General features: G+C 56.7%; 2 protein-coding genes across 16 annotated transcripts in view; both read right to left on the minus strand.

The window, feature by feature from the left end:
* Positions 1-675: 675 nt before the first annotated feature.
* Positions 676-20,739, minus strand: PIK3R2 (phosphoinositide-3-kinase regulatory subunit 2). The gene is made up of 16 exons (XM_033197024.1): positions 20,257-20,739; positions 17,354-18,098; positions 12,083-12,175; positions 11,676-11,726; positions 11,455-11,586; positions 11,145-11,361; positions 10,588-10,673; positions 10,330-10,438; positions 10,134-10,232; positions 9,489-9,669; positions 9,248-9,373; positions 5,413-5,555; positions 3,957-4,133; positions 2,697-2,768; positions 2,340-2,510; positions 676-2,149 (listed from the first exon to the last, which is right to left on the minus strand). The coding sequence occupies exons 2-16, from the start codon at positions 17,673-17,675 to the stop codon at positions 1,942-1,944; spliced, it is 2,187 nt and encodes a 728-aa protein (XP_033052915.1). The 5' UTR covers positions 17,676-18,098; positions 20,257-20,739; the 3' UTR covers positions 676-1,941.
* Positions 20,740-22,181: 1,442 nt separating this feature from the next.
* MAST3 (microtubule associated serine/threonine kinase 3) overlaps positions 22,182-26,275 on the minus strand; it is a 56,913-nt gene continuing 52,819 nt past the window's right edge. For 13 of the 15 annotated variants that reach the window (XM_033197037.1, XM_033197036.1, XM_033197030.1 and 10 more), the window contains one exon: positions 22,182-24,680. In XM_033197037.1, the coding sequence (XP_033052928.1) occupies positions 24,145-24,680 (536 nt within the window). In that variant the 3' untranslated portion in view covers positions 22,182-24,144. The remainder of the gene's footprint in view (positions 24,681-26,275) is intronic. The other 2 variants (XM_033197039.1, XM_033197033.1) reach the window with 2 other exon arrangements.

A 26,275-nucleotide genomic window follows, 5' to 3' on the forward strand; every position in this document is an offset into this window, starting at 1 on the left:
AGGACTGCTTGAGGCTGGAAACTAGGAGTTTGAGGCCGTGAGCCATGAGCGAGCCGTGTTCACACAACTGCGTTCCAGCCTGGGTGACAGAGCGAGACCTTGACTCTTTAAAAAGAAACACAAAAAACCCCACAGGGCTTCTGCTCAGCGTCTCCTGGGACCTGGCGGTCTGTGCATGGGAGGGGTTGAGATCAGAAAAGAGCCTCCAGTGCTGGATGGAGGTGCCGACGCCTTGAGAACATCAAAGACACAGGAGACCCCTCCCTGTGGCATGGGAGGGTTGTGATTTTGACACCACTTGGCAATGAATGAGGAAGCTGTGGATCAGGGAGGGGATATGACTTTTCCAACGGCACAGCTGATGGCTGCGACAGGATTCAAGTTTGGGGGTGGTGGAGGGGAGCAGCTTGGAAGCACTTGAGTGGCTGGATGGGGTCTGGGGTACCCTGAGCAGTTGGGAGCTCAGGATTTGAGTCTCTCTCCTGTATGACCTTGGGTACTGCCTCAACTTCTCCGGGCTTGAGCAGCTAAACTGGGGGAGGGAGGGGTTGTCGGGTCTCAGAGGTGGCTTGGAGTTAAACCCATGGGCCCGACCTGCTGTGACCCCGTAAACACCATGGTCCCCGACACGCAGAGATGGTACTGAAGCCCAGTCACTGACAACAGAATCACCCACGACGTTTGATGTTTTATATCTTATCAATAACAACGTACCGTACAAAACCTGCCTCCCAGCTCGCCGGGCAGGCAGTGTGGTGGCCAAGGGCAGCGTAGAAAACCAGGGCTCTTGTCCCAAAAGAGGAGAGGAAAGAGGGTTTTGCAGTCAAGGAAAAACAGAGTCAAAACCCAACATGATCGAAGAGAAGCCCTGAATCTGCATCAGGCGGAAGGGCCGTGGGCAGTGTCGCAACTTGGCCACTGCGGCGGCACCAGTACGGGGAGCTGTGATTCCTAGGGGGGGTTGGGACCAGCTCACGAGTTTATTTACTTATTTTTTTGAGACGGAGGAGTCTCCCTCTGTTGCCCAGGCTGGAGTGCAGTGGCACAATCTCTGCTCACTGCAGCCTCCATCTCCCAGGTTCAAGAGATTCTCGCGCCTCAGCCTCCCAAGTAGCTGGGATTACAGGCGCCCGCCACCACACCCAGCTAATTTTTGTATTTTAGTAGAGACGGGGTTTCGCCATTTTGGCCGGGCTGGTCTCCAACTCCTGACCTCAAAAGATCCGCCCGCCTTGGCCTCCCAAAGTGCTGGGATTACAGGCGTGAGCCAAAGCGCCCGGCCTGCGAGTTTACTTATTTTTTAGGGGTGGCGGACCTTCTCGCAGCGGCCCCATTTGTGGGGATAACCCGGTGTCGCGTTTCACTTCGGGGTTTGGAGGGGAAGTTGGAGTCTGTGGGGCGGGTCCCGCCCGGCCCCGAACGTCACGGCCGAGGTTCTCGGAAGCAGCGGAGTGAAGTTCCTTCCTGCCCTGACCCCAGGTCTATGGCTTAAAAATCAGGGTGCCCAGGCTGGGGCCGCGCAGCCCAGGGGCCCTCTGTAAACATGGCAGGTGCAGCCAGAAGGGGCTTCCGGGGCCCCAGGGGACCTGCGGTGGGCAGGGCAGAGGGTCAGGGTGACCAGAGCCATGGAGAGGGCAATGCCCGGGGAACAGGGAGATATGGGGTCGGGGAGGCAGGACCCCCAACATGGAGAAAGACAAGGGCCAAGAAAGAGAGAGAGAGAGAAAAGGAGACAGGAGATCTGGAGAATGGGGGAGGGAAGGAGGGAGGGAGGGAAGGAGAGAAGGAAAGAGAAAGAGGGTGAGAGAACCCCAAACAAAAGCCAGAGCCGTAGAAATGAGGACCCCTGGATGTGGCTGGTCTGGTCCGTGGCTCCTGCCGCCGCAGCCTCCGGTGCAGACGGGCCCAGGGGCAGCTCCGCTTGGGGGGGGTCCTTGGCGCTCAGCGGGCGGCAGGCGGCGGGCCGGGGCCCGGGGCGCGTACTGGGTGCGCCAGGGTGACGGTGAGCGCGTCGTTGTGCTGCACGAGCGAGGCGTGCTGGTAGTGCAGCACCAGCTCCTTCAGCGACCCGTACAGGTTGTAGGGCTCCGCGAAGCCGAAGCCGGTGGCCGTGCGGTAGATGACGCAGTGCTTGGTGTCTCCGTCCACCCTGTAAGGACAGAGGAGAGGGCGGGTCGGGAGGCTGGCCTCCCGGCCAAGCTTTCCCCGCTCCAGGGCCGCGTGCTCCCCTGTGCCCGATTACCCCACCAGGGACTCCTTCTCAAGGCCTGGCACGCGTCAGGCATTAAATGAAAGCTCTGGGAGGGACGCGGGGATCCCCAGCGCTTCGGTCCACTCACACCACGGAGCAGGCGTAGCAGCCCCGCTGGCTGCTCTCGCGGATGAGGAAGGTGCCATCCCGCTTGCCACTCAGCATCTCCTCTGCCTGCGTGCGGTTGATCTTGCCCACGTACCAAGTGCGTTCCTCGTGGTGCGGAAGATCGTCCTCGTCCTCCATCAGTGCGTACTGGCTGGGGTCGGGGTGCGGCGGGGGATGGCGGGGAGGGCCCTGGTCACTCATCTGCCAGCCTCCAAGGCTCCCCAGCTGCCTGGACAACTCTTTCTCCCTGGTGAACTCCTACTCATTCTTCAAAACCCACCCCAATGGCCCCCTCCTCTGGGAAACCCTCCCTGCCTCCCTCCAGGTGGTCACTCACTCCTCAGTCTCATTTTTGATCCCCAGCCACTCGTTGATTTTCTTCTGCCGGGCGCCTTTCTGGGTGAGCCACCTGAGAAGCAACAGGAAAGGTGGGCTTGTGCAGTTGTGTGGGTGCTGAGCCCACAGTGGGCCTGTCCTGTGGGAGGCAGGGTCTGGCTGAGAAGAGAGGGTTCTGGGTACAATATCTCCGGTTGCCACAAGAGGGCAGCGCTGACCTGGCTCAGGGCAGCCTGAACCCAGGGTGGCTGCCCCAGCTCTGCTGGGGAACCCTGACCCATACCCCTCATTTTTCTGTTTCTGTTAATGCTTGTGGACCCCCCCAGAAGATGCCAGCCCAGGCACCTCATCGTCACCAGAGGCTCACTCCAGCACTGCTGGCCTTTGCACAGGGCAGATGTAGGTTCTGTGTCTCAGTCTCCCCGGCTGTAAAAGGCAAACTTTACAAAGGGCTTGGAAAGGATCAAATGAACTCATAACAAGCACGGTGCTTAGCATGGCACCTGGCATGCGACAGTGCTTTCCCTGAGGCTCAGGAAGGAGGTGGACACTCTGGCTGAGGTCTTCAGGAGGATGGTGGGTGGAGGCAGGATTTGAACTGATTTGAACCCAGGACAGGGCTGCCGCAGTCACCCAGCATGGTAGGATGCACAGCAGGCAAATTCTTTTTTTTTTTTTTTTTTTGAGGCAGAGTGTTGCTCTGTTGCCCAGGCTGAACTGTACTGGCATAATCTCCGCTCACTGCAAACTCTGCCTCCCGGTTCAAGCGATTCTCCTGCCTCAGCCTCTTGAGTAACTGGGATTACAGGTGCACCCCGCCATGCCTGGCTGGTTTTTGTATTTTTTATTTCAGTAGAGATGGGGTTTCACCATGTTGGCCAGGCTGGCCTCAAACTCCTGGCCTCAAGTGATCCATCCGCCCACCTGGGCCACCCAAAGTGCTGGGATTACAGGTGTGAGCCATCGCGCCCAGCCCAGCAGGAATTTTTGTAGAAAGCTCCCCAGCTTTCCACTAAATGGAATGGGATAGGAGTGACGCTCCCATTGCACACATGTCTAAGCTGAGGCTGACCTACGGGAAAACTTTCAAGGGGCCCAGGAGGAACCGAGTTTTGGGCCTGGTTGAGAGGAAGAGGACTTGTGGACAGATAAGGTGTCTTGGGGCCCAGGAAGGGCCATTTGGTGGAGAGAGAGAGAGAGACTGAGACGCCTGGAGAGATCTCCAGGTGCCGCAGCAGTCATGGGGGAGCTGCCAACTTACACAAGGTACTGGTCTCGGATCTTACGCAGCTGCATGAGGTCTGGCTTGAGGCTGTTCATGCGCTTGTCGATCTCCCGGTTGTCGGAGGCCTGGGCCCGCAGCTGCTGCTCCAGCTTCGTGCGGCTCTCGTGGATCTCGGCAATGCGGGACTTGAGCCGCTCAGAGTTAAGCAGGATCCTGTGGGAGGGGTGGGGTGGCGCAGAGGCCTCAGGGTTTTATCTCAGCTCACTGCACCTTCAAACTCCTGGGCTCAGGTGACCCTCCCACCTCAGCCTCCCGAGTAGCTGGGACCACAGGTGTGCACCACCATGTTCGGCTAATATTTTAATATTTTTTTGTAGAGATAGGTTTCGCCATGTTGCTCAGGCTGGTCTCAAACTCCTGGGCTCAAGCAATCCTCCCACCTTGGCCTTCCAAAGTGCCTAGAGTTGCAGGAATGAGCCACTGCACCTGGCCTCCAGGATTTTCTCAAGGACCTACTTTGCACCAGACTATGTGCTTCCAGTCTCTGAGCCTAAGCATATGCTATTTCCTCTGATTTCTCTTTCTGACAAAGTCCTATTCATCCTTCAAAACCCATTTCGTTTTTTCTTTTTTCTTTTTTTTTTTTTGAGACGGAGTCTCGCTCTGTCGCCCAGGCTGGAGTGCAGTGGCCGGATCTCAGCTCACTGCAAGCTCCGCGTCCCGAGTTTAGCCATTCTCCTGCCTTAGCCTCCCGAGTAGCTGGGACTGCAGGCACCCGCCACCTCGCCTGGCTAGTTTTTTGTATTTTTAGTAGAGACAGGGTTTCACCGTGTTAGCCAGGATGGTCTGGATCTCCTGACCTCGTGATCCGCCCGTCTCGGCCTCCCAAAGTGTTGGGATTACAGGCTTGAGCCACTGCGCCCGGCCTTCTTTTTTTTTTTTTTTAGAGACGGAGTCTCGCTCTGTTGCCCAGGCTGCAGTGCAGTGGCATGATCTCGCTCACTGCAAGCTCCGCCTCCCGGGTTCACGACATTCTCCTGCCTCAGCCTCCTGAGTAGCTGGGACTACAGGCACCCACCACCATGCCTGGCTAATTTTTTTTTTTTGTATTTTAGTAGAGATGGGGTTTCACTGTGTTAGCCAGAATGGTCTCGATCTCCTGACCTCGTGATCCGCCGCCTTGGCCTCCCAAAGTGCTGGGATTACAGGCGTGAGCCACTGCGCCCGGCCTAATTTTTGTATTTTAATAGAGATAGGATTTCACCATGTTGGCCAGGCTGGCCTCAAACTCCTAACTTCAGGAGATCCACCCACCTCAGCCTCCTAAAGTGCTGGGATTACAGGCCTGAGCCATTGCACCAGGCCCAAAGCCCATTTCAACAGATTACTCTTCGCCTCCAGGTGGCTGGTCTCCTTCTACTTCCTTCCCTTCCCCGCTTGTACCGCACCAGATCCAGGGTAGGGTGGGGCAGGGCAGAGATGCCAGACTCACCTCTGCATCTCTTTCTCGTTGCCCTCACGCCGGAAGCGCTCCAGGTATTCCTTGCTGCACTTCTCTTGAGTCTGGCCCTGCTCTTCAAAGATCTTGATAGTCTCATTGAAGGCCTCAATCGCGGTACGCTTCATCTGCAGCTCCTGGAGGAGGGGGCGCAGCTCAGCACCTCCTGGGACTCCCCAAAAGGCCCTCGTGAGGGGTAAAGGCACATCTCAACTCTGATATGGAGACTGCTCAAGTTGGTCCCTCTATCGGAGTGTCATTCTTCTAACTCCTGCTGTACCAAATGAACTCCTATTCAGCCTTCAAAACCCCACCCCCCAAACCCTCTTCTTCTTTACATCCTCCTATAGGTATCCACAAACACCTGGACCTGTTAACACTGCTGGGAATGAATGAGAGATCTAGTTGCTACAGCTCACAGTGCTTCTTGGGGGAGACGCTGCACTAGGACTTTCCTTACATTGTCCCATGGACCCTTCCAGCAACCCCCAACAAAGTAACAACTATTTTTTTTTTTTTTGAGACGGAGTCTTGCTCTGTCACCCGGGCTGGAGTGCAGTGGCCGGATCTCAGCTCACTGCAAGCTCCGCCTCCCGGGTTTACGCCATTCTCCTGCCTCAGCCTCCGGAGTAGCTGGGACTACAGGCGCCCGCCACCTCGCCCGGCTAGTTTTTTGTATTTTTAGTAGAGACGGGGTTTCACCATGTTAGCCAGGATGGTCTCGATCTCCTGACCTCGTGATCCGCCCGTCTCAGCCTCCCAAAGTGCTGGGATTACAGGCTTGAGCCACCGCGCCCGGCTTGTAACAACTATTAACAAGGAAACTGAGGCTCAGGGCCAAAGTCAATTCTGAAGTTACAGTGCTCCTAACTGATCCTGGACAGTTGTCTTGTCCATTTAGAGCCTCAGCTAACACATCAGTAAAAAGCGGACAGAGGCCAGGGCTGGTGGCGATTGCCTGTAATCCCAGCTAAAGTGGGAAGCTAAAGTGGGAGGATCTCCTGAACCCTGAGGAGTCTGAGGCCAGTCTGGGCAACATGGTGAGACCGCACCTCAAAATTCTTTTTTGTTTGAGATGGAGTCTCGTTCTTGTCACCCAGGCTGGAGCAGTGGTGTGATCTTGGCTCACTGCAACCTCTGCCTCTTGGGTTCAAGTGATTCTCCTGCCTCAGCCTTCCAAGTAGCTGGTATTACAGGTGTGTGCCACCATGCCTGGCTAATTTTTTTTTTTTTTTGAGATGGAGTCTCGCTCTGTCCCAGGTTGGAGTGCAATGGTGTGATCTCGGCTCACTGCAACCTCCACCTCCTGGGTTCAAGCTATTCTCCTGCCTCAGCCTCTCGAGTAGCTGGGATTACAGGTGCATGCCATGATGCCTGACTAATGTTTTTGTATTTTTAGTAGAGATGGGGATTCACCATGTTGGCGAGACTGGTCTTTTTTTTTTTTTTTTTTTTTTGAGACGGAGTCTCGCTCTGTCGCCCAGGCTGGAGTGCAGTGGCCGGATCTCAGCTCACTGCAAGCTCCGCCTCCCGGGTTTAGGCCATTCTCTCGCCTCAGCCTCCCGAGTAGCTGGGACTACAGGCGCCCGCCATCTCGCCCGGCTGATTTTTGTATTTTTTAGTAGAGACGGGGTTTCACCGTGTTAGCCAGGATGGTCTCGATCTCCTGACCTCGTGATCCGCCCGTCTCGGCCTCCCAAAGTGCTGGGATTACAGGCTTGAGCCACCGCGCCCGGCCGGCGAGACTGGTCTTGAACTCCTTACCTCATGATCCACCTGCCTCAGCCTCCCAAAGTGCTGGGATTACAGATGTGAGCCACTGTACCTGGCCCGGCTAATTTTTTTGTATTTTTGGCAGAGTTGGGGTTTCACCATGTTGCCCAGGCTGGTCTCAAACTCCTGACCTCAGATGATCTCCCTGCCTCAGCCTCCCAAAGTGCTGGGATTACAGGCATGAGCCACTGTGCCCGGCCCAGCTTTTATTAATTTTTTTTTTTTTTACTTTGGGAGGCTGAGGCAGCCAGATTACTTGAGGTCACCAGTTCAAGACCAGCCTGGTCAACACAGCAAAACCCCATCTCTACTAAAAATATAAAAATTAGCCAGGCACGGTGGCATGTACCTGTAGTCCCAGATACTCGGGAGGCTGAGGCAGGAGAATCGCTTGAACTAGGGAGGTGGAGGTTGCAGTGAGCCAAGATCATGCCACGGCACTCTAGCCTGGATGATAGAGCAAGACCCTGTTTCAAAAAAATAAATAAAAAAGAGGACAGAAAGAAAACTCCTAGGGTACTAGGGAGGACTGAGGAATTCCTAGCTGTTCCATCTGAATCTATTCCCTCTTAAGTTGCAAAAGAAGCTTATTAGCACAGTCCTGGAATGACAAAACCTCTTACTTAATTTTTATTTTATTTTATTTTTTTTAAGAGACAAAGTCTTGCTATGTTACCCAGGCTGGTCTTGAACTCCTAGGCTCAAGCTCAAGCGATCCTCCCACCTCAGCTTCCCGAGTAGCTGGGATTAGAGGTGCACGCCCTGCACCTGGCATGATTTCATCTTGAATAACATCTTGGTTGAAGGGGATGGAAGTAATCAAGATCCATGGTTCCATTCTGCAGATAGGAAAACTGAGGCCCAGCCAGAGATAGGCTCATCCTGGACACTCCCCAGGTCCTGGCTCAGCAACTCTTGTGAGGCTGGTTGGGCCCTTCTCATCTGTCCTTTTTTGGTTTTGTAAAAGCTCGTACACTTATTTATTATTATTATTATTATTATTATTATTATTATTTTGAGATGGAGTCCGGCTCTGTGGTCCAGGCTAGAGTGCAGTGGTGCGATCTCGGCTCACTGCAAGCTCTACCTCCTGGGTTCACGCCATTCTCCTGCCTCAGCCTCCTGAGTAGCTGGGACTACAGGCGCCCGCCACCACGCCCAGCTAATTTTTTGTATTTTTTAGTAGAGACGGGGTTTCACCGTGTTAGCCAGGATGGTCTCGATCTCCTGACCTTGTGATCCGCCCGTCTCAACCTCCCAAAGTGCTGGGATTACAGGCATGAGCCACCGCGCCCAGTCTATTATTTTTTTTTAGACGGAGTTTTGCTCTTGTTACCCAGGCTGGAGTATAGTGGCATGATCTTGGCTCACTGCAATCTCTGCCTCCCAGGCTCAAGCAATTTTTCCTGCCTCGGCCTCCTAAGTAGCTGGGATTACAGGTGTTTGCCACCACGCCCAGCTAATTTTTGTATTTTTAGTAGAGACAGGGTTTCAACATGTTGGCCAAGTTGGTCTCGAACGCCTGACCTCAGGTATCCATCTCGGTCTCCCAGAGTGCTGGGATTACAGGTGTGAGCCACCCTGCCCAGCCTTGTACACTTAATTCTGTTTTTATTTGTTTTTAGAGACAAGGTCTTCCCCTGTCACCCAGGGTGGACTGCAGTGGTGTGATTACAGCTCACTGCAGCCTCAAACTCCCAGGCTCAACGGATCCTACCACCTCAGCCTCCTGAGTAGCTGGGAGTAGAAGCGTGCATCACCACACCCAGTTAATTTTTAAATATTTTGTAGAGGGGTCTCCCTATGTTGCCTAGAATGATCTTGAACTCCTGGGCTCAAGTGATCCTCCTGTCTCAGCCTCCCAAGTGCACACATGTGAGCCACTGTGCCTGGCCTTATTTCTATGTCTTTAGAACAGCCCTTGGTGCTAAGTGCCTGCTCTGTGACCTGCAACCGGATGTTCATCCTCAAGTCCTCTGGGGTTGGTCGTCCTGCTCTCGGCCTTGCCACTGCCCCTCTATGCCTTGATTTTCCTCATGTGCGGGGCCTGGAGTACCTGGGAGGTCCGTGTGTACTCTTCATAGAGCTGGTCATACTCGCGGCTCTTGTCCTGGTACTGCTGGTGATAGACCTTGAGCTGGGCGCCCACCGCCTCCACGCTGTCCTCCTTGACGATCTGGTCCTGGAGATACATGGGGGAATCAGGGGAGATGCATGGCCTGGTTGGGTCTTTCTAGGAAACTGAGGCCTGGGGCCGGCCAGGTGCTACCCTCCCTGGCTCCCAGGTCAGCACGGACCTGCTGGTATTTGGACACAGGGTAGAGGAGCCGTGTGTCCAGCTTGGCGTTGTACTGGGCCAGCGACTCGTGGCGGTAGTGATTGATGAGGTCCACGACGGAGCAGAAGGTGAGTGGCTCTGAGAAGCCGTAGTGCCCATCTCGGTGGAAGACCTTGATCAGTTTATTGTTCCCGCCTTTCCTGGTGTAGGAGAGGGGGTGTCTGCACCCAGTGGGACCCAGCACCTGACCCTCAATCCCCGTCCACCCCTTTTTTTTTTTTTTTGAGACGGAGTCTTCCTCTGTTGTCCAGGCCGCAGTGCAGTGGTGCAATCTCGGCTCACTGCAACCTCCGCCTCCCGGGTTCAAGCGATTCTCCTGCCTCAGCCTCCCAAGTAGCTGGGATTACAGGCGTCCACCACCATGCCCGGCTAATTTTTTTATTTTTTAGTAGAGACAGGGTTTCACTATGTTGGCCAGGCTGGTCTTAAACAACTGACCTCTGGTGATCTGCCAGCCTCAGCCTCCCAAAGTGCTGGGATTACAGGTGTGAGCCACCACGTCCAGCTCCCCATCCTTGAAACCACAAATGTCCCATCATCCCTCTGAACTCCCAGTCTCCATGACCTGTGACCCCCGGCCATCCTTGCAGGGACAGGGCCCCACCTGAGGGTCAGCGTGTACTCGCCCTGGATCTTGCTGGAAGCATCTCGGACTAGGAAGGTGCCATCGGGAGTGTCCCGGAGTTTCTCGTTCACCTCCTCCCTGTGGGGACATCCAACATTGGGATTGCTGAGCCACCTGGAGACCCCGATTGACCTGTGACACCTCCTTGGTCCCTGACCCCCTGCCAGCAACCTACCTTGAAATGTCCCCCCAGTACCACTCGGCATCCTGCAGGGAGGGTGGGCTCCCTCCATTCGCCAGGCCTGCAGGGGCCAGCTTTGCCTTGGGGGGTTTAGGCGGCAGCGCTGACGGACAGGAAAACAAATGCATCCTGAGCACTGACTGGATACTGTGGCTGCCTCCCACTGCAATCGGCCTGCTGATGCCGGCAGCATCCAGGAATCAGCAACCACGCCCCCAACGGGAAGAAATGACAGCAATATAGGGGACTCACCTGGGGGTGCAACCTCCTGCTCTTCCAAGTGTTCCTGAAGCAGCTTCTCCACCAGCAGCGCCGGGAAGTCAGAACTGGGCTCACTCCTTAGGGGGAAGGGGGGTGCGGTGAGGGCTGGGTGGGGCCTGTCTGCCCACACATGTGCACAGGCGTTTGCACGCCTGGGGGTATATACGAGACGGTATGTGCAGGTATGTGCAGGGGGGAGGAGATGATACAGGGACAAGTGCGAGGCCAGCTCCCTCATAGCTGTATGCAGTAAGTGCTCCATAAATCCTCACACAAAGGCGAGCAAGAGAGTAGTAGTGGAGCTACGATGAGCAGAAGGGAAGGTGCAGGCTCCACCCACATGCTTCGGGACTAGGCCCCTTCACCTTCTGTCCCATGACTCAGAAACCCAGGTCCCCTCTCCGTCATCACAAGAACGCAGCTTCTCACTCACTCTGGACCCCCTCCCCTCCCTTCTTAAGGTCCAGACGCTGCTCACTCTGGCCATGCCCCGCCCACCCCATCCCAAACTCCACCCCTGCTCGCTCCGGCTGCGCCCCGCCCCTCACCCGTCGGGAGCGCCCCCTGGCGGCGGCGAGGACGGCGGCGGCGGCGCGCGCAGCAGCAGCGGCCCAAAGGTGGCGCCCAGGGCCCGGACCGCGGGACCCAGGGCCGGGGCGCGGCGGGCCACGCGGCCCAGGTGCTGGAGCAGGAAGCGCAGCGTGAGCGCGCGGTGCAGCGGCAGCGTCGGTGGCTCCAGCGCCGGCCCCACGGGCCCCGCGGCCTCTGCGGACAGATGGCCAGGGCAGGGTGAGCCGGGCCTGGGCCCTCCCGCCCGCTACAGGTCCCTCCTTCCCCTGGGCTCACCGCCAGGCTCACCCCGCAGGGCCCTGCGCGCCTCGGCCGAGGCCTCGGGGGTCACGAGCGGTGCAGGCAGTGCCAGAAGGAAGCTCTTAATGCCGTCAGCCAAGGCTGTCACGTCCCACTGGTCCACATCGCTCAGGGTCCAGTCTGCGGGTGCAGTGCGGGGGACATGTCCAACTCATGTATACTGGGGCCCCCAGGCTCCCCCCCCCCCCCCCACCGAGGCTCCCCTTCACCTGTACGCGGTGTGGGCAGCTCCGGCCGGTAGTGAGATTCGCTGTCCAGCCCTGAGGGTGAGGGGAACAGGCGAGTCAGCTCTCAAATGCTGCCCCAACCCCCTTGAGGCCTGGGCTGACCGCTCAAATCCCCTGCAGTCTCGCTTTGCCGCCCAGAGATAAGGGCATGGGAGGGGTGGGGAGGGAGAGCTGGGAGAGGGCACAGCACATGCAGTGGCCTGGTCGTGTTCACCTTCCCATCTTCCCTTAGGAGTCACTCTGTGCCCTAGTCAACACAGAGGCCCAGGGCATCCAGGCTCAGCCTGTTTCCATGCAGCATGAGCTTGGAGGCCCTGTGAGGGGATGAGTCGCCTGTCACTAGAGGTAAGCAAGCAGAATGCAGGGGCTGCAGCCAGGCTGGAACTCACCTGTCCTTTCAATGGCCTCCACAAGCTTCACCAGAAGAGGGGGCGCCACATCAGGTGGGGAGAATTGCTCAGGCAAGTCGGGGAGTGTGAGGCCTGGTGGGGGAAGAAGGGGGGTGGCCTGTTGGTGGGGTTCCTGGAAGGAGCCCAGCCCCTCTCTTTGCCGGCTGGACCTCAGCTAGGGCAGTTTGCGGCAGGGCCCAGCTCAGGCAAGTGCCTGGCAGCTTGACTGCCATCCGCAGGAGGCTGTAAGACCTTGGGTAGAGGGGCTAGGAGAGGGCAGAATTGATGGGACACAATTTTCTGGGTTAAAATACCAGGAGTTCACACAGCTTCACAGAACAGGTGGAGTACGCTGAATAATGTCCCCAAAAAGATACGTCCAAGTCCTCATCCCTGGTACCTGTGACCTTATTTGGAAATAGGTCTTTGCAGGCGTAAGGAAAGCAAGGATCTGTACATGAGACCAGCCTGGCATTAGGGTGGACACTAAACCCACTGGCTGATGTCCTTGTAACCACAGAAAGCCGGCCAGGATGGCGGCTCATGCCTGTAATCCCAGCACTTTGGGAGGCTGAGGTGGGTGGATCACCTGAGGCCAGGAGTTCGAACCAGCCTGACCAACATGGTGAACCCGTCTCTACTAAAATCAGAAAAATTAGCTGGGTGTGGTGGTGGGTGCCTGTAATCCCAGCTACTCAGGAGGTTGAGGCAGGAGAATCACTTGAACCCGGGAGGTGGGGGTTACAGTGAACCAAGATTGCACCACTGCACTCCAGCCTGGGCGACAGAGCAAGACTCTGTTTCAAAAATAAATCAATAGGCCGGGCATGGTGGCTCACGCCTGTAATCCTAGTATTTTGGGAGGCTGAGACCAGCAGGTCACTCACTTGAGGTTAAAACATGGTGAAACCCCATCTCTACTAAAAATACAAAAAAATCCCAGCCACTCAGGAGGCTGAAGCAGGTGAATTACTTGAACCCAGGAGGTGGAGGTTGCAGTGAGCCGAGATCACATCACAGCACTCCAGTCTGGGTGACAGAGTGAGATTCTGTCTCAAAAAAGAAAAGAAAAAGAAAAGAAAAAGAGAAAGCCAAGGCAGAGACTGGAATAATCAACCCATGCATGAGAGGAATGAATGCCTGGAGGCACCAGTGGCTGGAAGGAAGGAAACTTCAGAGGGGACATGACTCTGATTTTGGACTTCCAGCCTCCAGAAACCTGACAGAATAAGTTTCTGTTGTGGCGGGGTGCAGTGGCTCATGTCTGTAATCTCAACAATTTGGGAGGCCAAGGCAGGAGGATCGTTTGAGTCCAGGAGTTCAAGACTAGCCTGAGCAATAGAGTGAGACCCCATCTCTTAAATAAAAAAAAAAGAGGCCAGGAGCGGTGGCTCACTCCTGTAATCCCAGCACTTTGTGAGGCCGAGGTGAGCATATCACTTGTGGTCAGGAGTTTGAGACCAGCCTGACCAACATGGTGAAACCCTGTCTCTACTAGAAATACAAAAATTAGCCAGGCATGGTGGCGCGCACCTGTAATCCCAGCTACTTGGGAGGCTGAGGCAGGATAATCAGAATCCGGGAGGTGGGCTGGGCGCAGTGGCTCAAGCCTGTAATCCCAGCACTTTGGGAGGCCAAGATGGGCGGATCACGAGGTCAGGAGATCAAGACCATCCTGGCTAACACGGTGAAACCCCGTCTCTACTAAAAAAAAATACAGGCCGGGCGTGGTGGCTCAAGCCTGTAATCCCAGCACTTTGGGAGGTTGAGACGGGCGGATCACGAGGTCAGGAAATCGAGACCATCCTGGCTAACACGGTGAAACCCCGTCTCTACTAAAAATACAAAAACGAGCCGGGCGAGGTGGCGGGCGCCTGTAGTCCCAGCTACTCAGGAGGCTGAGGCAGGAGAATGGCGTAAACCCGGGAGGCGGAGCTTGCAGTGAGCTGAGATCCGGCCACTGCACTCCAGTCCGGGCGACAGAGCCAGACTCCGCCTCAAAAAAAACAAAAAAAACAAAAACTAGCCGGGCGAGGTGGCGGGCGCCTGTAGTCCCAGCTCCTCAGGAGGCTGAGGCAGGAGAATGGCGTGAACCCGGAAGGCGGAGCTTGCAGTGAGCTGAGATCCGGCCACTGCACTCCAGTCCGGGCGACAGAGCGAGACTCTGCCTCGAAACAAAACAAAACTAAACGAAACAAAACAAAACAAAACAAAAAAAAGAATCCGGGAGGTGGAGGTTGCAGTGAGCGGAAATTGCGCCATTGCACTCCAGTCTGGGCAACAAGAGCAAAATTCCATCTCAAAAACAACCACCACCACCACCAAAAAAAATGAGGAGGCTGAGGCAAGAGGATTGCTTGGGGCCAGGAGTTCAAGGCTGCAGCGAGCTAGGATTGCGCCACTGCACTCCAACCTGGGTGACAGAGCAAGAACCAGTCTCAAAAAAAATGAGAGGCAATGTCATTGGCCTACTTTTCTTTTTTTTTTTTTGAGAAGGAGTCTCGCTCTGTGGCCCAGGCTGGAGTGCAGTGGCCAGATCTCAGCTCACTGCAAGCTCCGCCTCCCGGGTTTACGCCATTCTCCTGCCTCAGCCTCCCGAGTAGCTGAGACCACAGGCGCCCACCACCTCACCCGGCTAGTTTTTTGTATTTTTTAGTAGAGACGGGGTTTCACCGTGTTAGCCAGGATGGTCTTGATCTCCTGACCTCGTGATCCGCCTGTCTCGGCCTCCCAAAGTGCTGGGATTACATGCTTGTGCCACCGCGCCCGGCCCCACTTTTCATTTGAAGGAACTGAGGCCCAGAGAGGGCAGGTCCTGTGGCCAAAATTGCACAGCAGGTTGTGGCAGAGCCCAAACCTGCTATATGACTTTCTGTGGCTGCTGCAAAAAAATTACCAACTAGGTGGCTTCAAACAAGGGAAATGTATTTATTAATTTTTTTTTGTTTTGTTTTGTTTTGTTTTGAGATGGAGTCTTGCTCTGTCGCCCAGGCTGGTGTGCAGTGGCATGATCTTGGATCACTGCAAGCTCCATCTCCCGGGTTCAAGCGATTCTTGTGCCATACCCTCCCAAGTAGCTGGAATTATAGGTGGGTGCCACCATGCCTGGCTAATTTTCGTGTTATTTTAGTAGAGACGGGGTTTCACCATGTTGGCCAGGCTGGTCTGGAACTCCTGACCTCAAGTGATCCTCTCGCCTTGGCCTCCCAAAGTGTTGGGATTACGGGCGTGAGCCACTGTGCCCAGCCCGCTTCTCCCTGCTTGATGCAAACAAAAAAGTGGATGAAAGGAAAGAAAAGGAAAATATCCCAGCCTGGGTCAGAACAGCTTCCTTCCAAGAACCATGACCCGTTTTCTTAATCATTTTGCTTCTAAAAAATTATTTTCTCCCCAAGTTAAAATTTAGAAAAGAAAGAAAATTCTTGCTCCCCTTTTGGAAAAGCCGAAACCCCTCCCAGCGGGTGCCGGCGGCATCCTGGGCCCAGCCCCCCCCAGCCCTGGCTTCCCAGCTCTACAGGGCCTTTTGTGTGCAGCATCCCCGCCTCAGCAGCACGCTGTCTGCCACCATTGGACGCTGCTCTGGCCCTCGGCAGGGACGCCCTGGCACACAGCAGGGGCAAGCTGGGGCCTGCGAGCCCTCCCTGAGTGATGGGCCAGGTGGCGCCTCAAGCTGGAGAAAGGCCCAGCTGCAGTGAAAACGCCAAAAAAAAAAAAAAAAAAAAAAAAAAAGAAAAAGGACAAGGGGAGAGGAGGTGGGTGACATTCTGGCTGGTGGGTTGGGAAACTCAACCCTGAGAGTGGCCTGGGATCAGTTTGCAGAATGGGGAAGGGGTTCCCATCAGAACCGCATCAGCCCGACTTCACAGGTGAGGAATTGTGGCTCAGAGGGGCTGCAACCTCCCCTATAGGTGCACAGCCAGGTGGGGCTCAGGTGACTTCAGCACATTTCCGAGGGGTTGGGTCCCAGCATCCCCAGGGACCAGCCCTGCTGTTTCCGGCTGAGGAAACTGAGGCCTCGAGGGGGCGGGTTCTGGCCGAGGTCACATAACCCTGGAAGATTCAGAGGGTGGGGCTGGGCAGCCGCCCCACGTAGGGCCGTGTATGGTGGCTGGACAGAGGCCAGGCAGAGGAGGGAGGTGGCTGTTACCAGGGGGAGAGGCAGATTCTGGCTGGGAGCCCGGATGGGGCCACCTCCTGCTCCTTCAGGCCGAGGCAGGACGCAGATCTGGACCCTGGAGATATCAGATGCCGGAGGCCGGGGCCAGTGTCACACCACCTCGGCACCCCCTATTCCGCCCTGCGCTGAGGGACTGTGATTTGCCTTTGGGCAATGTCACCCTGGCACAAAGCAGGCCTGGCACCTCCCAGGGCTTTGGCCTCCCTGGGTGACCAACTGGTTCCAAGTACAGCATTTGATGGCCGGCCTTGCGCTCAGGCCTCCCGGTCTGCACATAGGGCCTTTTGCTGGGCTGCTGGGAGGGTCGGAGCAGACCCTGCGGGGCATGCAGTACCCCTCGGCCTCCTTCTTGCAACCCGAGCCTCAGTTTCCCCAGCCAGTGCCCACACTCCCTGCCCATCAAACAGCAATCACTGAGTGGCCTTGGTGCCCTCGAGTCTCCACATCTGGTACATTCCTGGCAAGTGGCAATGGGCCAAGGGTCTTTGGGGAGGGATGTGGGGTCCTCATACTCCGTGCTATGTGGCCTCAGCTGAACAGCCCACATCCCACTCTCCTTGTGGCTTCATTTTGGAAATCAGGGTCTCCAAAGGGGTTCTTCAAGGGACCCTGTCTGCAAAATGCAGGATGAAGCTAGGCTGAGCCTCTGAATCCTACTGAACACTCTCCATTGTCCTCAAAATCAATCCCACCAACCCCTTGAGGCCGGCGCACATTGCCCTCCCCTGCCTCCCTCCGGTCCTCCTGCTGGCCGTTCCGGCCATTAGAGTTCTACTCCACAGCCTCTGCCCTCGCTGCCCTCACTGCCTGGAGTCTTCACTCTCGCATCTTTCCATGCAAGCCCCCTTCCTCATGGTATGTGTCACCTCCTAACACACTCTCATCCTTTCTTGAACCAGAAGCTCATGAGGGCAGGACCAGGCCTTGTGTCCACTGCTGAGCCTAGTACTTGACAGTAGCGAAGACATTTGTCAAATGACCAAATGTCCCTTTTCCTCCTTCCTTGGAGATCCCATTGCCTCACTGGACAGAAGAGGAGACCAAGGGTCCGAGGGGACCACCCCCCTTCTCCAGTGCCCCTGATTGCTGCTCACCTGGCTCAGGGGCCCCATCACGGGGCCTGGCGGGCAGTGGGCGGGGGCCCCGTGGGCGAGGGCCGGGCCGGGCCAGGGCCACGGGCCCCAGGAACTCGACATAGGTGCCAGGAAAGTCACCTCGCTGCCGTGTGCGCTCGTTGAGGCCGGGCATCCAGCCCACGCTCTGTGGGCAGCGCTCGCCACCCTCGGCCACACCCAGTGCCTGCAAGGCCGCCCGGCTCACTACCAGCACGTCGCCAGGCAGCAGCTCCAGGTCCTCTGGCCGCTCCCGGCGGAACGGGTACAGAGCACGGTACTGGAAACCCTCAGGGCCCGCCATGGCCGCGTGGGTGGGGTGGGGTCTGGATGGTTAGGTGGCTGCTTGGAGTCCCACTGGCCCCATTGGCTGGAGCAGGGTTGGGAGGGTCCGCTGGGTTGGCTTGGGGTGCTGGGACCTCTATCTCCAGCAGTCACAGGCGACCACGGGGGCCGCTCATGCCTCGCTTCAAATTATTCCATGACCCTTACAAGGGCCACTCGTCGCTGGGTCCACCATTCGTCAACTGGTGGGAGGGGGTTAGTGGCGTGGTGTCAGGTCACTGGGCCACTGAGTCCTCCATCAGCAGGTGAGGCTGGGGCAGGCCGCTCACGCCCTCACATGGAGGGCCATGGGCGCCCAAGGGTGGCGGCTCTGCTGGCTGCACCAGACGGGGGAGCCAAGGGTGCAGGCTGCCACCATGCTCGGCCAGCCGAGGACGCCGACCTAGGGAGACAGGGATAGGGCAGCATTAGCCAGGCCAACTCCTCTCACCCCCAACACGGAAATGGGCCCAAATCCTGATTTGGAATTCCCTGAATCACTGGGGGACCCTGGGGTCAGTCCCTCTCAGGGCCTCAGCTTCTCCATCTGTAAAATGGGTCTACTGACGGCCTTCCCTTGGAGCTGCTGGGAGTAGAGCTCCCAAGAAACTGCCCCAGGTATACTATATGCTCAGTAAATCAGTTTTTCTTTTTTTTTCTTTTTTGAGACAAAGTCTTGCCCTGTCACCCAGGCTGGAGTGCAGTGGCATGATCTCAGCTCACTGCAACGTGTCTCCCAGGTTCAAGTGATTCTCCTGCCTCAGCCTCCCAAGTAGCATGCCACCACGCGCAGCTAATTTTTGTATTTTTAGTAGAGATGAGGTTTCACCATGTTGGCCAGGCTTGTCTCGAACTCCTGACCTCAAGTGATCCGCTCGCCTTGGCCTCCCAAAGTGCTGGGGTTACAGGCATGAGCCACCTTGCCCAGCCTGTTTTTTTTCAACAGAGGTGGGGTCTTGCTATGTTGCCCAGGTTGGTCCCAAACTCCTGGGCTGAAGCAATCCTCCCGCCTTTGCCTTCCAAAGTGTTGGGATTACAGGCGTGAGCCACTGCACCCGGCCAGTAAACAAGCTTTTCATCGCCCCTGTTACAGAAGGGGAAACTGAGGCTCAGAGCAGGGACGTGTCTAGGGCCATGCGGTAGGCCAGGAGGAAGCCAGGACTTATGGATCTGCCGACTTCAAGACCCAGTTGGACATGAGGGGGCAGCAGCCAGGTGGCCAGATACCCAGGGTAGGGAGGACACAATGCGGACCACTCCGGTTGCTTTGGGAGCTCCATGGAGGGGTCAGGCCAGCTGAACTAAGAGATAGGGAAGGAAGTCCAGGAAGAGGCCCCTGCACAAGCAAAGGCCTAGAGGTGAGTCCAAGCAAATGGACCTCCAGTCTCTGCAGAGGAGGAGTGAGTGGGCTGGCAGGTAGCTCCAGCCTGGGGCCCAGAGTAGGTGCAAAATGCAGATGGGGAGCTGCTTAGAGGGAACCTTAGCCCCAGGGAAGGACAGGGAGCCAGGAGAAGGTGGGGGTACTGCAGCTGAGGAGGAGGGGAGGCTGCCGGCCGCAGGGCATTGATCATTTCCCCAGGAGCCCCAGTCTGGGAGGCAGAGATGGGCACAAATTCCCAGCCTAGCCCTGCAGGTTCAGACCTCCTGTGATGGACAGGGCTAGGGTGACGGATGGATGTGCTGTTCTAGAGAATGGATCATCACAGTGGATAGGAAGGCGCGCTAGGCACAGGGAACGGCACATGCAAAGGCTTGGCAGCAGGTAAGCTGCTTGTCAAGGATTCAGGGTGGCTATAAGGATAGGTGCTATCCACCAAGGGGCCCGAGTGTCAGGTGGAGGCTCTGAGCATCCTTCAGTCATGGGGAGCCCCAAGAGGTGTCCGAGCAGGGCGAAGGGGCGCCACATTCTCGGGTGCCCAACTTACCCACTCCCAGGTCTCTATTACCCTCGATCTACAGGTGGGGAAACTGAGGCCCCGAGAGGGGATGCCCAGGGAACCGCCTAGATCTGCCTGCCAGCCCGCCCCCACGCCCCGGTGTGCGCGCCCCGGGAGCAGCGCTCCCCGAATCCGGGAGGCGGGAGGGGCGGGGCAGGCAGGGCTGGGGGCTCCGCGGGTGAAGGCAGGGCCTGCGCGCTCACACAGACGCGCACTTGAGTCTGCATGGACCCGACTACCCTGCTAGGGGACCTGAAGTGGGATCGACCTCCCCCCTGGCCCTCCTGCACCCTATTCCGCCCCGCACAATGCCTGGGCGCCCCTCGGTACTATTCGAAGCCCCATTCCAGGCAGGGCCTCCCTTCATTTGGGGCCGCGGCTCCAGTCCGGTATCATGGACGCGGGGAATACCCCCATTCTGCCCCGACCGTCCCAGGGAGGCTGCACCGCTGCGGAGCCGAGCCCGAGGCCCCCCCTTGCCTGCGGCCCCCCCAGTTCCCGCGGGGCCCGACGCAGCCTGGCGCTTGCGTTCTGGCTTCCACCGGGGCCCCGCACTGCCCCCAGGCGCCCCGCGTTTAAGCACACTCCCAGCCGCCCCCGCCACGAGGGCCAGTCAGGACTCACCTGGTCGCGGTCGCCACCGCCGCCGCAGTCGCCGTCACACCAAACCGAGCCCGCCCCGCGGCTCCACAGCGGCCACCGTCGCCGCAGCCGCGGGATCCCCGCCTCTGCCGCCGCCACGGTTCCGAGCGGCCTGGCCCGCCCCCGGCGGAAATGCCCGAGCGTATTCGGGCCGGGCGGGTGAACGGAGGCCGAGGCGGAGTCTGAGAGGAGGGGGCACCCGAGTGTTTCCGGAAGTAACCGAACGTAATCCCGCGGGACTGGTGGACTAGAGGGTGCCCCGAGACAGCCGAGCATTTCCGGAGGTAGCCGAGTGCAATCGGGTAGGCGAAGGCTCCGAGGCTAGGCTCGGCTGAGCTCGCCTGGGCTTAGAGCCGCCCGAGCGCTTCCGGAAATGGCCGAACATTCTCTCCTGCTGGACTGGCACAACGGAGGCCGATCCCCGAGACCGCCGAGCGTTTCTAGAAATAACCGAATGTGCTCAATGCCCAATGGAGGCCTTGGGAGTTTAGACTCAGAGGCGACCGCCAGCTTATGGAAATTGCTGAAGCATAGATGGTTCCGGGGGCAAATGAGGCGTTCTCAAGCTCAGCAAACAGGAGGCACTAGAGTGGGGAAAGGGCCTGCCGCAAAAAGCAGAGGTCCGAGAAAGCCAGGGTTGAAGGAGTTTCCATGGCAACCCAGAGCGTCCAGAAACAGCCAACGATCTCGACCCCTACGGGCACTAGAACTTAGCGGACTTGAGCCCAGATACCAACTGTTTCCGGAAATAGCCGAACGCTCTCGGAGATGGGGGTGTAGCCAAGAAGGTTTGCAAGCCGGCTGAGCGCCCCGGAAGTAACGGATTGCTCTGGGGCTGGGCTGCGTTCGGCTACAGGGAGTTTTATGGTAGAGCGCAAGCTAAGACCAGGATAGAAAGGACGCGACGATTGCTTTATTTTATTATTATTATTTTTTGAGACGGAGTTTCGCTCTCGTTGCCCAGGCTGGAGTGTGATGGCGCTATCTCGGCTTGCCGCAACCTCCACCTCCCGAGTTCTAGCGATTCTCCTGCCTCAGCCTCCCTAGTAGCTGGGATTACAGGCATGCGCCACCACGCCCGGTTAATTTTGTATTTTTAGTAGAGACGGGGTTTCTCCATGTTGGTCAGGCTGGTTTGGAACTCCTGACGTCAGGTGATCGGCCCGCCTCGGCCTTCCAAAGTGCTGGGATTACAGGCGTGTGCCACCGCGCACCGCCGCTTATTTATTTTATTAACATAGCTCAAGGCGTCCAGGAGGTCGAGGCTTCAGTGTGCTGTGATTGCGCCACTATACTCCAACCTGGGTTATAGAGCGAGACCTTGTCTCAAAAACATAAAAATAAAAAACATAGGCCGGGCGTGGTGGCTCACGCCTGTAATCCCAGCACTTTGGGAGGCCGAGGCGGGCGGATCACGAGGTCAGGAGATCGAGACCACCCTGGCTAACACGGTGAAACCCCATCTCTACCGAAAATATAAAAAATTAGCCGGGCGTGGTGGCGGGTGCCTGTAGTCCCAGCTACTCGGGAGGCTGAGGCAGGAGAATGGCGTGAACTTGGGAGGCGGAGCTTGCAGTGAGCAGAGATCGCGCCACTGCACTCCAGCCTGGGCGACAGAGCGAGACTGTGTCTCAAAAAACAAAACAAAACAAAAAAAACATAGCTCAGGGCCCAGATGTCTGGAGGAAGCTTTTAAGGGCAGAGCTATGATGGAGTACTCATAGGGAAAGGGTAGCAGGAGGCCACTACCAGCGATAGCATCAGGAAGAATCTCAACAGCAAACTCCTATGCAGCCCTCAAAACCCACTTGCAATGACTTTTAAGCCATGGGTCTATTTCACTCCGCCCCCCTCCCCACTCTTCCCTTCCTCCTTTCTCAGCCCCTCACAAATCCAGACGTTGGAGCTCATCTTTGTAAATACGGGCTTTTATTCACTGCCAGCTCCAGGATGGAAGGAGGGGTTGAGTCATGCACAGCCTTGGTCTACCCTCCAACACTAGGCAGTGCTGGGCAGGGGACTCAGAAAGGGACGCAGAGTGGGCTGTTGATATCTGGAAAGCTCCCTCACCAGAGTGCCCAGTGGGTCACACAGCATCATGGGGGATGAGCTAGGGCTGGAGTTGGCTGTATCTGACACCAGACCCTCCATTCAAGCTCCCTTGATGACAATGCCCACAACAGGGTCTGGCTGATGCTCTGTTCTGCCACGACTCCTGCTGGGTGATCATGGGACAGGTTTCCGCCCCTCACTGGGGTCTCAGCTGCTTTGTCTGTAAAACGGAGGTGATGACACCACCTCCAGCCTTCTCAAGGCTGGCTGAGGGAGAAGCCACGTAAAAGCGCTTGGCACACAGTAGGTGCTTAATAAACAGTCAATGGGATTAGTCTTGTAAACACAAGGAAACTGAGGCACAGAGTGGGAAAGCCATTTTCCCAGAGCCACACAGTGAAGCTGAAATTCAAACTCGAGCCTCAACTGGGTTTTCTTGCTTGAACTTCATCCCAGAGAGGCTCTGACATATGGAGGGAACCCCTAACAGGTGTTTCAGACACATCACGGCCAAGGGCTCACTCTGCTGGGGGCCTCAAACACACGGCATCTTGTCCAGGGTAGACTAGACAAAGTGAGGCTGAGGCAGAGCCTGAGGGGAGGGGACACCGAGTGTTTCCGGAAGTAGCTGAACATAATCCCGCAGGACTGGCATACTGGAGTGTGCCCCGAAACAGCTGAGCATTTCCGGAGGCTGCCTTGGCAGTGCCAGGTGAGGCCTATGCCTTCCTTTATCAGTGACCACCTTGGGAGCGGATGACCCCTCTGCCCAGATCCGGTGAACACCTATTCATCCATCAAAGCCCCAGCTCCCACATCCCTTCTCCAGGCTGAAGCCAGGGGGATTGGAGGCAGACTCTATATATATAGAGTAGGCACTGCCTGGGGATGGCAGCTATGACGGTGGGAAGTGGCCTTCAGAATCCAGTCCATTGTTGGGATTACATTGTTTTGTGGGTGAGGGGAATCGTTTACGGACACTCCAGGTTGTATCCAAACTGGGCCAGTACAGGTGACTTCAACTCAATCCCCTCAAATGGGTGGGTATGGGGAAGGGAATGAGACCAGGTAACATAAAACACTTAAAAAGTACAGAAAAACTAGAAAACACAAACACAGATGACTTGTCCAAAGTGCTTCCTTCTCAGCCCAAAGGGCAGGGCCTGCAAACAGGGTCCCAGGTGCCTGGGGCCAGACCTGGCAGCCGCCTGCAGGGGGCGGCTCAGTCCGGCTATCGCTTATAAAAAGTAATAAATTAGGCTGGGCCCAGTGGCTCATGCCTGTAATCCCAGCACTTTGGGAGGCTGAGGTGGGCAAATCATGAGGTCAGGAGTTCGAGACCAGCCTGACCAACATGGTGAAACCCTGTCTGTACTACAAATACAAAAAATTAGCTGGGCATAGTGGCGGGCGTCTGTAATCCCAGCTATTTGGAGGCTGAGGCAGGAGAATCGCTTGAACCCGGGAGGCGGAGGTTGCAGTGTGCTGAGATCACGCCACTGCACTCTCCAGCCCAGGCAACAGAGTGAGACTTCATCTCAAAAAAAAAAAAAAAAAAAAAAGTAATAAATTAGTTGCAGAGATTTGCTGCTATTTACAAAGCTACCCTTATCCCCCATTCCTGCCCCATCCAGCCCCCTGATTGACACCAGAACACAAAGGAAGTGATGTCTCCACCTTCCAGCAAGGACCAAGATGGCTTCTTGCCTTCTGGGTGTCAGGCTGGTGGCTCAGTCCCCATCCAGGCGTGACTTTACAGAAAAACATTGCACAAGGAAACGTGTGACTTTGAGGCCAGGGAGAGACGTGGCAGGGGGATCAGTCTCTCCCGGTGGGCCCAAGAGCTACTGGCACGGCTTCCTCGCCCTCCACGGCAATCTGTGGCACTGAGGCGGGCAGCCCAGTGGCCTCCTCCTGCGGCTCATCGAAGCTAACCTCCTGCACGGCCTCCTGCTTCTTGAAGGAGTCTCGGCGCTCGGACAGGTGCAACCGCCGCATGACCACGAGCTCGGCTTCTGGCCCACGACTGCGCCGCCCTGCCTCCCCATCCAGCCGCTCCCCTGTGCCCAGCTTGTCAGCTGACTGGCCTCGGCGCAGCCGTGGGGATCGGGCAGGTGCGGGTGGGTGCCCGGGCAGGGGTGAGGGCGAGCGGGGTGGGGGCGCAGAGATGGGCGGGCAGGCCAGCGGGGAGGGCGGGATGCTGCTGGTGGACTTGCGACGGCCAGTCTTGGGGCGGGGTGGCCCAAGCTTGGCAGCCAGGCCATGCAGGGAGCTGGGGCGGGTGTGGCCAGCAGCAGCTGGGGAGGCGGGGCTGCTGGAGCTCGGGGATGCGCTGGGTGGGGATGCAGTGGTATCTGTGGGTGATAAGTATAGGTCAGGGCTGCTGGCCTCAATGTCCCTAGTCCGGAAGTGGAGCTGTGGGACTGATGAAAACTGCTAAAGCCCACATCCTTCCATGTGGCCACCCATCACGCCTGGTTGTTTTTGTTTTTGAGACAGGGTCTTGCTCTGTTGCCCAGACTGTAGTGCACTGGCTCAATCATAGCCTCAGCCTCCTGGGCTGAAGCGATCCTCACAACTCAGCCTCCTGAGTAGCTGGGACAACAGGTGCACACCACCATGGCTGGCTAATTTTTTTTTTTTTTTTAATAGAGTCTCGCTCTGTCACCCAGGCTAGAGTGCAGTGGTGTGATCTTGGCTTACTGCAACCTTCACCTCCCAGGTTCAAGTGATTCTCATCCCTCGGCCCCCTGAGTAACTGGGACTACAGGTATGTGCCACCATGCCTGGCTAATTTTTGTATTTTTAGTAGAGTTAGGGTTTCACCATGTTGGCCAGGCTGGTCTCAAACTCCTGACCTCAAGTGATCCGCCTGCTTTGGCCTCCCAGTGCTGGGATTACAGGCATGAGCCACCATGGCTGGTTCATGCCAGACTTTTCTGCCTCCTGCTCAGGGTTTGTTTCCTTGGCCTAGCTCTGGTGAACTACTTACCCATCAAAGCCCCAGCTCCTACTCCCCCTCCTCCAGAAAGCCTTCTCTGTATCCCTTCTGGTTTTTTTTCCCCTTTTGTTTGAGATGGGGTCTCACTTTGTTGCCCAGGCTGGAGTGCAGTGGTGCAATCATGGCTCACTGCAGCCTTGACCTCCTGCACTCAAGTGATCCTCCCATCTCAGCCTCCAGAGTAGCTGGGACCACAGGTGTGCACCACCACACCCACCTATTTTTTTTTTTTTTTCCTGAGACAGAGTCTTGCTCTGTTGCCCAGGCTGGAGTGCAGTGGCCAGATCTCAGCTCACTGCAAGCTCCGCCTCCTGGGTTTATGCCATTCTCCTGCCTCAGCCTCCCGAGTAGCTGGGACTACAGGTGCCCGCCACCTTGCCCGGCTAGTTTTTTGTATTTTTTTAGTAGAGATGGGGTTTCACTGTGTTAGCCAGGATGGTCTTGATCTCCTGACCTCGTGATCTGCCTGTCTCGGCCTCCCAAAGTGCTGGGATAACAGGCTTGAGCCACCGCGCCCGGCCCTTTTTTTTTTTTTTTTTTGAGACGGAGTTTCGCTCTTGTTGCCCAGGCTGGAGTGCAATGGTGCGATCTCAGCTTGCTGCAACCTCTGCCTCCTGGGTTCAAGTGATTCTCCTGCCTCAGCCTCCCTAGTCACTAGGATTACAGGCATGTGCCACCACGCCCAGCTAATTTTGTATTTTTAGTAGAGACAGGGTTTCTCCATGTTGGCCAGGCTGGTCTCGAACTCCCGACCTCAGGTGATCCACCTGCCTCGGCCTCCCAAAGTGCTGGGATTACAGATGTGAGCTACCACGCCCAGCCTCACACCCACCTAATTTTTTAGTGTTTTGTACAGATGGTGTCTCCCTGTGTTTCCCAGGCTGGTCTCAAACTCCTGAGCTCAGTGATCCTCCTGCCTTGGGCTCCCAAAGTGTTGGGATTACAGGC

The sequence above is a fragment of the Trachypithecus francoisi genome, unplaced genomic scaffold (genome assembly GCF_009764315.1).
Source record: "Trachypithecus francoisi isolate TF-2019V2 unplaced genomic scaffold, Tfra_2.0 Lachesis_group5, whole genome shotgun sequence".
Lineage (NCBI taxonomy): Eukaryota > Metazoa > Chordata > Mammalia > Primates > Cercopithecidae > Trachypithecus > Trachypithecus francoisi.

Coding starts and splice junctions, on each gene's coding strand:
- PIK3R2 (XM_033197024.1), bottom strand. CDS start 17,675: ATGGCGGGCCCTGAGGGTTTCCAGTACCGTGCTCTGTACCCGTTCCGC. Junction 11,727..12,082: donor GGAGGCCATTGAAAGGACAG/GTGAGTTCCAGC, acceptor CCTCACCCTCAG/GGCTGGACAGCGAATCTCAC. Junction 2,769..3,956: donor ATCCGAGACCAGTACCTTGT/GTAAGTTGGCAG, acceptor GTTGCTTCTCAG/GTGGCTCACCCAGAAAGGCG.